General features: G+C 37.6%; 1 protein-coding gene across 5 annotated transcripts in view; it reads left to right on the top strand.

Moving 5' to 3' along the window:
* CKAP5 (cytoskeleton associated protein 5) overlaps positions 1-13,478 on the top strand; it is an 89,891-nt gene that overhangs the window by 45,540 nt on the left and 30,873 nt on the right. For all 5 annotated transcript variants that reach the window (XM_087951327.1, XM_026671234.2, XM_087951329.1 and 2 more), the window contains exons 15-23: positions 1,687-1,797; positions 2,477-2,569; positions 3,531-3,716; positions 3,822-3,916; positions 4,732-4,789; positions 4,870-4,995; positions 5,824-5,960; positions 8,904-9,078; positions 10,644-10,757. In XM_087951327.1, coding sequence (XP_087807453.1) covers positions 1,687-1,797; positions 2,477-2,569; positions 3,531-3,716; positions 3,822-3,916; positions 4,732-4,789; positions 4,870-4,995; positions 5,824-5,960; positions 8,904-9,078; positions 10,644-10,757 — 1,095 coding nt within the window. The remainder of the gene's footprint in view (positions 1-1,686; positions 1,798-2,476; positions 2,570-3,530; positions 3,717-3,821; positions 3,917-4,731; positions 4,790-4,869; positions 4,996-5,823; positions 5,961-8,903; positions 9,079-10,643; positions 10,758-13,478) is intronic.

The following is a 13,478-nucleotide window of genomic DNA, read 5'->3' as shown; positions in this document are numbered from 1 at the left end:
GCCCTCCTACGGCCTCCTCCATGTCTCCTGATGTACTGGCCTGTCTCCTGGTAGCGCCTCCATGCTCTGGACACTACACAGACAGACACAGCAAACCTTCTTGCCACAGCTCGCGTTGATGTGCCATCCTGGATGAGCTGCACTCCCTGAGCCACTTGTGTGGGTTGTAGACTCCGTCTCATGCTACCACTAGAGTGAAAGCACCACCAGCATTCAAAAGTGACCAAACCATCAGCCAGAAAACATAGGAATTGAGAAGTGGTCTGTGGTCACTACCTGCAGAACCACTCCTTTATTGGGAATGTCTTGCTAACTGCCTCTGCTTTCCACCTGTTGACTATTCCATTTGCACAACGGCATGTGAAATCGATTGTCAATCAGTGTTGCTACCTAAGTGGACAGTTTGATTTCACAGAAGTGTGACTGACTTGGAGTTACATTGTGTTGTTTAAGTGTTCCCTTTATTTTTTGAGCAGTGTAGTTGTGATTCAGTTACATGTGCATGAGATTCAGTGTTTCATTTGGAACAGTTTTATTTCTCTAGTATTTTATGTTACATTAGATTTTGTTTACTCTATAAATCTTGTGAGTGTGCTGATAAACTTAGGGGGCATGTTTTCTTTCAGGAACTCAAAATGATTTATATTGACTTGATAGTAGGAATGTGAACAAACTGGAAAATGTTATGTTTTGAACCTTGAACAAAACACTGCACCCTGAGAGTTCTGCCATAATGTTTCAGACTGGTCATGGTTCAGCAGATACGAAACATGGAACATATTGTGAGTTTTGGATGAAGCAAAATCCAAGATTCTAAATGATTTTATCGGGGCCAATAAGGCTGGTATGCACTGCCTGTGCACTCCCTTCTCCCTATAGCTGGTTTCTAAGCAGCATATACCCACAGCCTATCCTGACCCAATTTTTTGAGCATCTTTTGAGCCATTATGACTACTGTCCTTGGCTTTTTCATGCTCTTTCCCACTTTCCAAATCCTTTCAGCCTGAGGTAAGCACATTTCCCTCAGTATGCAAAACAAAACAAAAAAATCCCACTTTGTCCATGAGTTTACTAGCGCACCCGAAACACACATGCTTCAGTAACAGAATGGGCTGCAGCAAATTGGCTGATCTATGCACAGCATGGTTCATGACTAAATCATTTTGCACATCTCTTGTTGGCAGAGAATGACCGGCCCATTTGCCAGTTGTGGTTCAACTTCTCAAATATAGTATTTCTAAAACACGATTAGCATTTAGACATTTGCCTAATGTAAATGTCAAATTATTGGTCTTCTTTATATTTGTAATGGAGAAACTGGTACGTACTGTATAGCAATTCAACAGAATCCTTGAATCTCCGCTCAGGAGCATGCCAAGAGTGCTGTAGAATGAAGTCCATTTCTAAATAAAGTGGTGTGTGTACACATGCCCATTTGGTACGGCTGCCCCTTCACTCAAGAGGCTAATCGCATAAACAGGAAAAGATACCTTGGGTCTAAAAATTACTGTTAGGCACTACATGCACATGTCTATGTGCTCTGAAGTAACATGTTTCCTTTGAATCCAGGTTGCCGTGCTATAGCAAACCTGATATAAGTCAAAATGCCTAATAGCCCGATGAAGGCTAATTTGGAATGTACCAGTAGGCTATTAACAGGTGTGCAATATTTTTCTTTGCTAATAGATAGAGGTGTGTGAGGAGAAGGCTTCAGCTGTGCTTCCAGAAGTTTGCATACAGCAGTTAGATAGTGGCAATTGGAAGGAAAGGCTGGCTTGCATGGAAGAATTTCAAAAGGTAATAATGACAAGTTCTTCTAAAAGTGTCTCAACCCTATAAATATCTGTTTGTTCCATAGTAAATTATTTTGGCATTTCACAGAAGCCTTTAGTGTCAGGCTGTATTTTGTGACTTTTCAGATTATTCTGAGTACTGCAAGTTTGATAGACCAGATCTGGTTCTTCTTTAAAATACATTAAAGACTTAATTTTTGTAAAATCTGCACTGGTCAGTTTCACACAAGGAGGCATCCAACAATAGTTAACTCTTACTGTTAAAAAATAAGAACTGGTTCAAACATCCAATCACTTTTACATTTCTTGTCAGAAAATCAGAATAAAGTTTCCAAAAATGAAGCTTGGTTGTAAATATTTGTAAAAAAAAAAAAAAAAAAAGAATAATTCGTATATAGTGTGGGTTAAATTTGTGTTTACAATATTTACAATCTTCAGACCCAAATCTAGATCATTTTTAATCTACTTTATCCAGCTTTGGGTTTGAAGACTGCAAAAACTGCAAGTAATTTCTTTACAAAATTTTCAAATGAAGGGACAAGAAATAATCTTATTAAGAACTATGGTTTTTATGCATGCTAAACATGAAATGTATCCAAATGAATATAGGTTTATAGAATGCAGTTTGGCAGTATTTATATTCCTGCCTTTCTTAGAGTTTAACACTGTTCTTAATCTTTAAGGCAGTTGAGCTGATGAATAAAACTGAAATGCCTTGCCAGGCTCTAGTAAGGATGTTGGCGAAGAAACCTGGATGGAAAGAGACTAACTTTCAGGTAGAACAATGTTAATGTTTAGTTCTATTATCATTGAATTAATAACTAATGAACTTTATTTAAAACGTTACCTTAGACTTGAACTTGGAATTCCTTATGGGTAGGCTTGACCATTTGTGTTTGAAAACTTTATGCAAGAAGCTTGATCTATATTTCTTATTTGCATCCAACAATAATATTGTTCATTATATTATTTGATTTCTTCATTGATATGTGATACATTTCTGGTAGCATTACACAGTTCATTAAGGCTGAATTAAAATATGGGTATTTGGAACCCTGTTAAACAAGAATAATACAATTAAGATAAAGCATTCAAATATATACTTTAAGCAAGATGCTAAGAATTATGTCAATATTTATAGTATCTATATTTAGCCAGCCTGCATGTGAAAAACTTCTGAATTCTAATTAAACGGCATTTAGAACTTTTTGGGCCCTAGGCTTTTGGGGATCCTAATTTCAATAATAGCTTGTGAGGCACAAGCAACCAGAACAACTCATGAGTTGGACCAAGTAGATAATTTTATTGTTGATCACCTGTATTACAAAAATCTCACCAGGCTGTCTGCCTTCCCTTGGGAAACAGCAGATATAGGCCTACGAGTTTGACCTCAGATGTTTCCTCCCCCAACCAACCCTAAGCTAGGATGTTTCTTTACTCCCCCTAGAAGGGCCTCCTTTCCTTCAGCCTGTGATTCCACGCAGCTATAAAGGTATTCTCTGAACTTGTATTTTTCAAGGGAAAAGTCACAATGTATGTATTTTAAATGTATGCGTAGTAAAGTAATAACGAATATATCTAATTCTAGGGCATACAGTGTTAAAAAACATTTTTGTTCCCGGAAGTTTTGTCTGCCCTAGACGCACGAGTCGTATTTGATGAAATGTAGGTCTCAAGTCTTACTGTACAGCTGATCATTGGCTTGAAAATAGCAATGGCTCCTCTTCTTGTTTGCAGGTGATGCAGATAAAACTTCATATCGTTGCTTTGGTTGCTCAAAAGGGGACCTTTTCCAAAACATCTGCACAAATTGTCCTGGATGGCCTTGTGGATAAGATTGGTGATGTGAAATGTGGGAGCAATGCCAAAGAAGCATTAACAGCAATAGCAGAAGCCTGTCAGCTGCCTTGGACTGCTGAGCAGGTGCATATATTGTTTTTCATAGATATAACATGCTGAAAGAAAACTTACTATCACAAGAACTATTGCTCATTTATACCAGTTGCAAATAGGCTGTTTTCATTCTAGGTTATGTCCATGGCGTTTTCCCAGAAGAATCCAAAAAACCAATCAGAAACTTTAAATTGGCTCTCAAACGCCATTAAAGAGTTTGGGTTTACTGGGTAAGTCTCAAAATTAGAGTAGCATGCTGCTTACATGTACATGCTGTTTACTAAATAACTGTGACATAAAAAGAGGTCAGCACACAGATAATGTAAGTAGAAACCATACTAATTCACATTATTAGTACATTTTTGAATGAGATGAATGTATTCATGTGTTTGTTACAGCAGTTATACACATGTGTGAACCAAGCTTGTTCTCACTATTGTACTAGTTTTGTACAATCTGGTACTCTTTTTTGCCTGCCATGTAGTTTCTTTTTTGTTTGTATACAATGTAGTTAGAATTTAGAAATCTATTGGTGTATTGTAGCCCCCAGACTCCATTGCCATGGCTTCTGGATTGCTGAAGTCTGACAACAAATTGCTAGATCCCAATAGAGATTTTAAAAAAGGAATATAAAATGCTTTTATTGTTTTGAATACACTTTGCATACCTTAAAAGTTCAAACCCGCTTCACAGAAATTCCCAACAGATTTTTAAAAAGAGGAATAAAATATTATTGTGTCCACTTGCATGATGTGAGACAAATTTCCTTCTTTTCCCATGATCCCTGGAAATACTAGAAAAACATGCAGAGCTGGATGCAAAGTATTCAGGTGTCATTTCTTTTAAAAATGCTTTTTCTGACATGTAAGATGTATCATGTTCTTTTGAGAAACAGTTCCATCATAGCCAATACTATTGTCTCACATTTAAATTTCATAACCTTTTGACAAAGTGGTTGAGAAATGAGTAAGAGGTTGTCATATTTTTCACCGTTCTATATAATTTTATGCTACTTTTGGCTAATATTTATTGTCTTCTCCCTCAGATTGAATGTGAAGGCATTCATCAGCAATGTTAGAACAGCTCTTGGAGCTACAAATCCTGTAAGTATTTTTTTCTTCCTTCAACTTAAATTTCACTGTCTGAATATTGAGCTTAAATATTTCAATTTCCTGTTTAATAGGCTGTGAGGACATCCGCTATAACCTTACTAGGCGTCATGTTTCTGTATGTTGGTCCCCCTTTACGAATGTTCTTTGAGGATGAGAAACCTGCACTTCTTTCCCAAATAGATGCAGAATTTGAAAAAGTAAGTTTTCCTTGAAACGCTGAAACATTTATTGTTTGGATGATCATTTCGACCGATTCCAGTATCTTTCTTACTATTGCTAATAATACAGTGAAGTAAATGAGCAATCTGCTAAGGCAGTCTTGGAAGATCGTATTGGCTGATGACTGACTGAAGATGAGTTCTAGTGTTTTGGATGGAAATGTTTATCAAACTTTTATTAATAGGAGTATTAATTCAAGACTACTGTACTGTAAAATTCACTTTTGATTGATGATGACAGTGTCATAGCCTATACAGGTAGTCTTTGAGTTACGACATTTCATTTAGCAACCATTCAAAGTTACAGCAGCACTGGAAAAAATGACTTATAATCTTATTTTACACACATAGGACCATTGCAGCATCCCCATGGTCACCTGATCAGAATTCAGATGCTTGGCAACTAGTTCAGACTTATAACCATTGTAGTGTCCTGGGATCATGTGATCAGCTTTTTTGACCTACTGACAAGCAAAGTCAATGGGGAAGCCAGATTTACTTAACAACCGTGTTACTAATTTAACAAACTTAACAAACAAACTTGATTCACTTAACAAACATGGCAAAAAAAAGTTGTAGAATGGGGCAAAACTCACTTAACAAATTTCTCACTTAGCAACCTAAATTTTGGGCTCAATTATGGTTGTAAGTCGAGGACTACCTGTATCTTGTCTGATCCTTCCATTTTGAGCATTACTTGCATGATTTTTAATTAGCACCACACAACGTTGTACAGTCATGTGAATTAACATGTCAAATACTCCCTATTAAAATAATGCAAAGTAATTTGGTAAGTATGCATTTCAGGTGCAAGGACAAACACCACCTGCTGCAACTCGAGGCAGTACAAGGCACAATATTGGCAGTGATGATGGAGAGGAAGGAGAAGAACAGGAGGATTCAGGGAATGATGTCATGGACCTCTTGCCTAGAGCTGACATCAGGTTTTTATACTTTTTTATTTGGTTTTATGCTGTTTTTTTTTATTGAAAACCAAAGCAGGAATTGATTGGTTGGTTGGTTGGTTGGTTGGTTGATTGATTGACTGATTGTGTGCTATCAAGTCATTATTGACTCCTAACGGCTACCTGGGTAGACCTTTTCCATGATAATTTGTCCCTAAGATGGTATTTTATAGGTCTTCCAACGGTGTGTTCATCACCAATGAGTCCATCCCATCTTGCTGCTTGGCTTCCTCTTTGCTTTCACCTTTCCTAGCCTTGAAGTCTTCTTCAAAGATCTAGGTCTTTACATTACATGTCTGAAGCAGGATTATTCGAGCCTTGGTGGTTGCTTCACCAAATGGTAATCAGGATATTAGTTGACTGCTTGTTCCTTTACTACCATTGCCAATTCTAAAGCTGGCTCTATCTATTCCCAGTTTGGTCTTTAAATTTTAGTTCCATTTTTCACTATGCTCTTTACTGTTATTACAAGAGCTTGCAGAACCTTTGCATTTTCAGTTACCAAGGTAGGGTCATCAACATAGCACACGTTGTTATTGTTGTTTCTTCCATTTAAAACCATGCTCATTTTCTTCCATTCAAGCTTTAATAATATATATTCAACATATGGGTTGAATAAATAAGTAGAGAAGACTCTTTTTCCAACTTGGAGTCAAATCTGTTTCACCTTTACCTATACGGTGGCTTCTCATGAGGATAATGATATGTTCTGGGAAACCCATTTTTCTGAGATATTCCACAATCAGTGAAGCACTTGCTCATTTCTTTTCCAGTATTTTTGGACTTTCTTAATTATCCAGAGTGTATCATCAATAATGGCATGTTCCTCAGTCCTTTCTAAAGCCAGCTTTAAACATCTGGGTGCTTCTTTTTTCATGGAGGCCTTATAATCTGTGTTGAGTGACCCGAAGTGTTATTTTGCATGTGAAATCAAGCATATTGTATGATAATTTGCTCATTCAATTAAATCTCATTTTTTGGTCATTGGAATGTGGCTTGATTTTTCAGTCTGTTGGCCAATGTACCATTGTCCAGATTTGCTTGAATAGTTTGGATAGAACCATTATTGATTCTTCTTCTGTTGCTTGCCATACTTCTGTGGATATTTCATCAGTTCCTATAATCTCCCAACTTGGAATTGAACAGAGTATTGATATTTTTGATGGTATCTTGGATTTGACATATTATTTCAGTTTCTTCCTTCCATCTTTCTTTGATTTCTTTTGAGTCAGTCTATCTACAGGTAGGCCTCAACTGACAACAGTTCATTTAGTGAGTGTTCAAAGTTAACGATGGCATTGAAAAAAGTGTCTTATCTCCCATTTTTCACACTTATGACCGTTGCAGCATCCGCATGGCCATGTAATTAAAATTCAGACGCTTGGCAATTGACTCATAGTTATGACAATTGCAGTATTCCGGGGTCATATTATCCCCTTTTGCGACCTTTTAACAAGCAGAGTCAATGGGGAAGCCAAATTCACTTAACAGTAGTTTGACTAATTTAACAACTGCAATGATTCCCTTAATTATGACAAGAAAGTTCGTAAAATGGGGCAAATTCACTTAATCAATGTTTCACTTAGCAACAGAAATGTTGGGCTCAATTGTGATTGTAAGTCGAGGACTACCTGTATTGGCATTGCTTAGCATATAAATTTAAGGTTCCTTAAGCCATACAATCCAGCGAAGCAGCTCAGGACTTGCGGGTGGGAGACAAAGCAGGAATACTAGATGGTAAAATAATGAAATATAATCTGAATATAAAATGATACAATATAAAATAATATTTAGTTTATTTAATAGATTTATATGCCCCCCCCCCCATTGCCCTTCCCATCATAAACATAAGTGTAGGCATCTTACAATATATATACTGTGTTTCTCATAAAGTAAGGCTGGGCCTTTTTTTTTTTTTTTTTTGAGCCCCAAAAAAACAGCTAGGCCGTCTTAATTTCCCCCCCCCCCTTGCGCACCCCCACCTAAAGCACCCCACGCACAGACTCACCTTGCCACCAGGCCGCTTCTATCGGCCAATAGAAGCGCCCCGAGGGCAGCCACGCCTCGCCACCAGCCGCTTCTATCGGCCAATAGAAGCACCCCGAGGGCAGAGTCACCTTCAATCGGCCATTAGGAGCGGCGGCGTGGTGAGGCGTGGCTGCCTGCGGGGTGCTCTAGCCAAGGTTGCCCGTGGGGTGCTCCTAACGGCAAGTTCCTTCCCCCACCACCACCTTCCCCTCCATTTCTCTTCACCTCGTGTTGTGATGTGAGAAATGGCGGGGAACGCATGCTTTAAATGGGCTCAATTTTTGGGGCGGGGTTTAATTTCACCACATGCCTATGAAACAGTGCTGGGCCTTCCTATTGTGGGGGGGCGTATTGTTTGAGAAACACAGTAAAAGAAAATATAATTAAAAGAACAATTATAGCTAAATCTTCTGAAATATAACATGCATTTAAAATTGTAGAACATCTTGAAATATCGTAAGACGATAACAGCAGAACACAAGGCAGAATAGCACAGATTTAACCAATAAATATATACTAATCTGGTATTAAAAGCTTATCAGTGTCAACTATAAGGAAACGGGGAGAAAACTTGTCAGCTGGAGGACTTGTATGAGAATTGCTCTTGCTGCCTAATAAATAACTGACAAACATGGAGCCCTGAGAGGGCATCACCACAGCACTTTAAAAGGCAGACAGCAACTTGTGCTTTATAGATTAGGTATGTTAAGGACAATTTCTCCATGTATAGGTATGCAAACTCTCTGTTCATCTGTAACGTATTTTTATAATTTGCTTTTTCTGTCTTGACTATTACCGCTTAAGATGCTTATAGTTTGCTCCTTCTTGTTTAAAGAAAATTGATGATGAGCTGTTGGCTTTTTTCGTTTTATTTTGTTTTGTCTTTCTTTACAGTGATAAGATCACATCTGAGCTGATATCTAAGATTGGTGATAAAAACTGGAAAATCCGAAAAGAGGGTCTGGATGAAGTAACCAACATCATCAATGAAGCCAAATTCATACAGCCAAATATAGGCGAACTTGCACCTGCCTTGAAGAGTCGTCTCAATGATTCCAATAAAATCCTGGTATGCTTAAAATGAGTAACAAATTTGTTACAGTCATCTTCCATCCTTTATATGCCAGCTTAATTTAGATCTTATAAACAGAAATGAAACGAAAATGTCACTAAGCATTACTGCCATTTAATTTATTTTATGTAATAAAATATTTTTACAATTGCTAGCTTGTCTGTTGATGCATCTCATTCTTGTGGGGAAAATGGTCCTGCTGTATTCAATGAACATCAGAGAGGTTACTGTAAAGGAAATGCACTCTCCTATAATATGCAGAAGAACACAGTTGTGCTTTGTTTAATCTATTTGTAGCACATATACCAAAGCACAGCTGGGGAGATTGTGTAACTTCCTCTTAATGATGTTTTTGTTTTTCATGAAAGGCTAGCATAGAGAATCAAAATCTTGTGATTGAAATCAAATTGGAATTAGATTACAGCAGGCAAAGAGGCCAGAAGGATACTGCAGTTTTTCTTTATAAGGGAGTTTATGTCCTTGATTGGGAATTTTGGAGGTATTTTAAAAGAAATACATAACCTTATGTGGAATACTGCCCCAGTATTTTTTCCTTACAGGTAGTCCTTGATTTACAATCATTCAATTCAGCAATTGTTCAAAATTATGACAGTGCTGAACAAAGGGACTTATGACCTGTACTTGAAATTACAGTTGCTATAGCACTCTGCGGTCACATAATCAGAATTCAGTTGTTTGGCAAAACTCTTGCCCTTACAACTGACCACGGGGACACTACAACTATCCCTACCTTCCTATCTTTCTCCATTTTGCCCTGCTGGATCTACTTCCAACCAGACTGGGTTCACACAAGCTTTGGCCTGCTTCCTACCCATATACTGAGTCCCATATACCCTTGAACCTCCCCCACCCTGTCATGCCTTGTTCCACTTATCTCTTCCAAAGAGCACCTTTCCAAGAGTGCCCAGGTGACATTATGCATGGCCTTCCTACTGGGGCCACCTTGGGCCACTCTGGAGGCAGTCACCATTTGCAATCTCAAATAAAATGGGAAGCTGTGCAAGGGATGCCTCTGGATAGAGAGGCCCTGGGAGACCCACTCACTGAGGCACACCAGACTCTGCTTAACAACCAAACAGTCACCTAACAACTGCAAGAGGAAAACCTGTAATTGTGGTTATTAAGCAAGACAATCATGTAGGTATCTTGCTTAATGATTGCAATGACCTAGGGCCATAATTCTTGGCTTGATTGTGGTCCTAAGTCAAGGACTACCTATACTTACTAAAGAAATCTTGATATGCTAACAACAGAGGAAGCCAGAGATTGCAAAAAGTTTTGCTCACCTGTTTTGAACAACTGTTGAATGTAGCATCTACCTATGTGAATTTACCACATTTTCTCCAAGTTCTATAGTTCGAAGTGGTTGTGGCAGCTTATTACATTTGATTAGGTTAAGGTAGAATTATCTCTGTTTAAGATCTCGTTCTTCAAGCTACAAAAAACCTTCAAATCCTGTGAAATGATACTGTTGTTTTGTTTTTTAACAAATTGAAAGCTCTTAAGACAGGCACATTCACACTCTTTTGCCTTCCACTCAGGTACAACAAACACTGACCATCCTTCAGCAACTGGCCACTGCTATGGGCCCAAATATAAAGCAACATGTGAAAAATTTGGGAATTCCTATCATCACAATTCTTGGAGACAGTAAGGTAAGATTGGTGTATTATTCTGATGGTACTCTTTGAGATTATATTATCCACAATATACATTCCAAGCTCTGCATATGACAGTTTTAGTTTCTCATTGAGAAAGTTGAATTTGAAGAAAACCGGACACCGGATGGACATCTGACAGAAATGTGCTGTCTATGTACTCTCTTGGAAATCTTGAATTTAAGGGCTTGACTTTAGAAATTCCTTCCCAATTCCTTTATTCTGAATGTTTTATCATCTAATATTAGTACACTTTTGTTAGGGTTTGAGGAATTAACCCCTAGCAGAGTATTGCAGCAGTAGTCAAGCCAGGTAGCCAAAACGAGAGTGGAAGGGCCCCAGAGTATACACACACTGAATACAAACACTGTTTGTAGTTTAAATAGTTTTTAATCCAGTTAGAGTTTAAACATTGTCATTCAGTCCATTAAGTCATTCACAGTATTTCCATCCAGTAAGACTCACTAGTATAGTCCAAGTTAAGAGTCCTTGCAATATCTTTATCAGCCGATAAAGATATCTTCTCCTCCTCCGGTTTCACTCTCCAGAGAAACAAACGCTGGATATTCAGCAAACAGTAGCAAACAATAACAGTTCAGTCTCAGGCACTCACAGTCAGTAATCACAGTTAGTCACAGCAGCACACAGTAACAGTTACAGCCAGAGACAGTTCACAGCAACTCACAGTCAGTAATCACAGTTAGTCGCAGCAGCACACAGTTACAGTAGCACACAGTTACAGACGGTAACAGACAGACAGCCAGTAGCAGTCAGTAAGCTTTCCAGCTTCTAATGCTTCCTTATATAGTAACTTCTAACCGCACCCTTAATTGGCTAATTGCCTGCTGCATTGTGCTTAAAGTGATAAGCACTTAAACCATGATATCTAAGTTTTATATATTTATTCACCCAAACCATATTTGGTATCAATGTTATACCTAACATACTCCCCTTTGGGTGAAATAAATATATAATACCTTACAATCTTATCCCATATTTTTCACAACTCTCCTGGTGCTTACTGGCACCTTGGGCTTTAGTAAAATTATCAGCTAAATTGTCCTCCGACATACAGTACTCTAGCTGAATCATCTTACTTTTTACAGATTGTCTCACGTTTAGGTATCTTAGATCTGTATGCTTGCTCCTTGTTTTTACTCCAATATTTGTGGCCATTTGAATTGCTGCCTGATTATCTTCATGTATAATTATAGGATAATCTACAGTTATACCTATATCAATTAACATTTGTTTATACATTATTAACTCTGTACATAACAATGATAAACAGGAGAATTCTGCCTCCATAGTAGACAAACTTATATGCTGTTGTCTTATTGACTTCCAGCCTATTAATGTATTACCCAGCATTATGGCTGTTCCTGAAGTCGACTTTCTAGTGTCTCTTTCTGATGCAAAGCTAGCATCTGCATAAGCACTCAGAATTAAATCACCCTTTGGTTCTAAATACAATGAATAATTCATTGTCTTTTAAGATATCTTAATATCCTCTTAGCTGCAATCCAGTGTCTTTCACATGGTGCAGAATTGAATCTAGCCAACTGATTCACGCAGTACGATATATCTGGTCTAGACCAATTACTAATATAACTCAAACTACCAATTAAAGATTGATAAATCACCTTATCAAACTCCGGGCTTTGTTCATCAGTGTTGCTAAACTCCTGACTCATTGGAGTCTTAGCTGGCTTACAAAGCTCCATCTTGTAATCTTTAGCAATTTGCTTATCTTATCTTCCTGAGATATCTTAAAACCTTTCCGTGTTTTCTTTATATTCAAACCGAGATACTTTTTATCTCCCCTAATTGCTTGATCTTTATTCTCTTTCCTAATGATGCTATTATTTTATTTGCTTCATCATTAGTTTCAGTTATCAATGCAATGTCATCTGTGAATAGTAATAATAATGATACTTTCCCATTTGTCTCCCTCTTAAACAGACATGGATCGGCTAAACCAGCTTTAAATCCTATATTGTCTAGTTCCTTTACAATATACTGGTTCCATTCATAGCCTGATTGTTTAAGACCATAGAGGCTTTTCTTTAACAACCAACAATCATTATTATCCTTATTTTCACTTTTAATACCAACAGGTTTTTTCATATAAATAATATGTTTTAATGGGGCGTGCAAGTAAGCAGTTTCCACATCTAGATGGTTAACTATATAGTTTTTACTAGCTGCCCACACTAAAGCTGCCCTCAAGGTTGCTGCCTTAAGACTAGGTGCAAACACCTCATCATAGTCATTAGCATTCTGCCTAAAACCTTGGGCTACTAACCTTGCCTTATGGATTAAATTACCATCTTTATCTATTTTTACCTTAAATATCCATTTGCAGCCAATGGATTTCTTTCCTACAGGTAATTTGGCATTTTCATACACCTTCATATCTCTTAATGAATTCAGTTCCTTATTCATTGCTGCATACCATTTTTCTTTTCCTTATTAGTATACTTTTTAATTTCTTCTACAGAATTAGGAACTTGATTAATCTGGCACACTGTGTTAGCCTGGTACCTATCAGGCGGTCTAGATATACGTGTAGTTCTTCTGGGAATTACAGGGCTTACAGGAGGACTTTGTTGAACTACTACCTGTTCATCTTCCTCATCCTGTTCAGCTATTGAATCTGTTTCTTCCTTTATGGGCACTATCTCATCCTGTATTTGTCTCTTTACTTTATTTTTAAAG

This window comes from Notechis scutatus, chromosome 1 (assembly GCF_049901735.1).
Source record: "Notechis scutatus isolate UNSWTSFEM ecotype Mainland chromosome 1, rNotScu1.2, whole genome shotgun sequence".
Taxonomy (NCBI): Eukaryota; Metazoa; Chordata; class Lepidosauria; order Squamata; family Elapidae; genus Notechis; species Notechis scutatus.
Note: the sequence above shows the minus strand (reverse complement) of the source record. Positions and strands in the feature narration are given on the sequence as shown.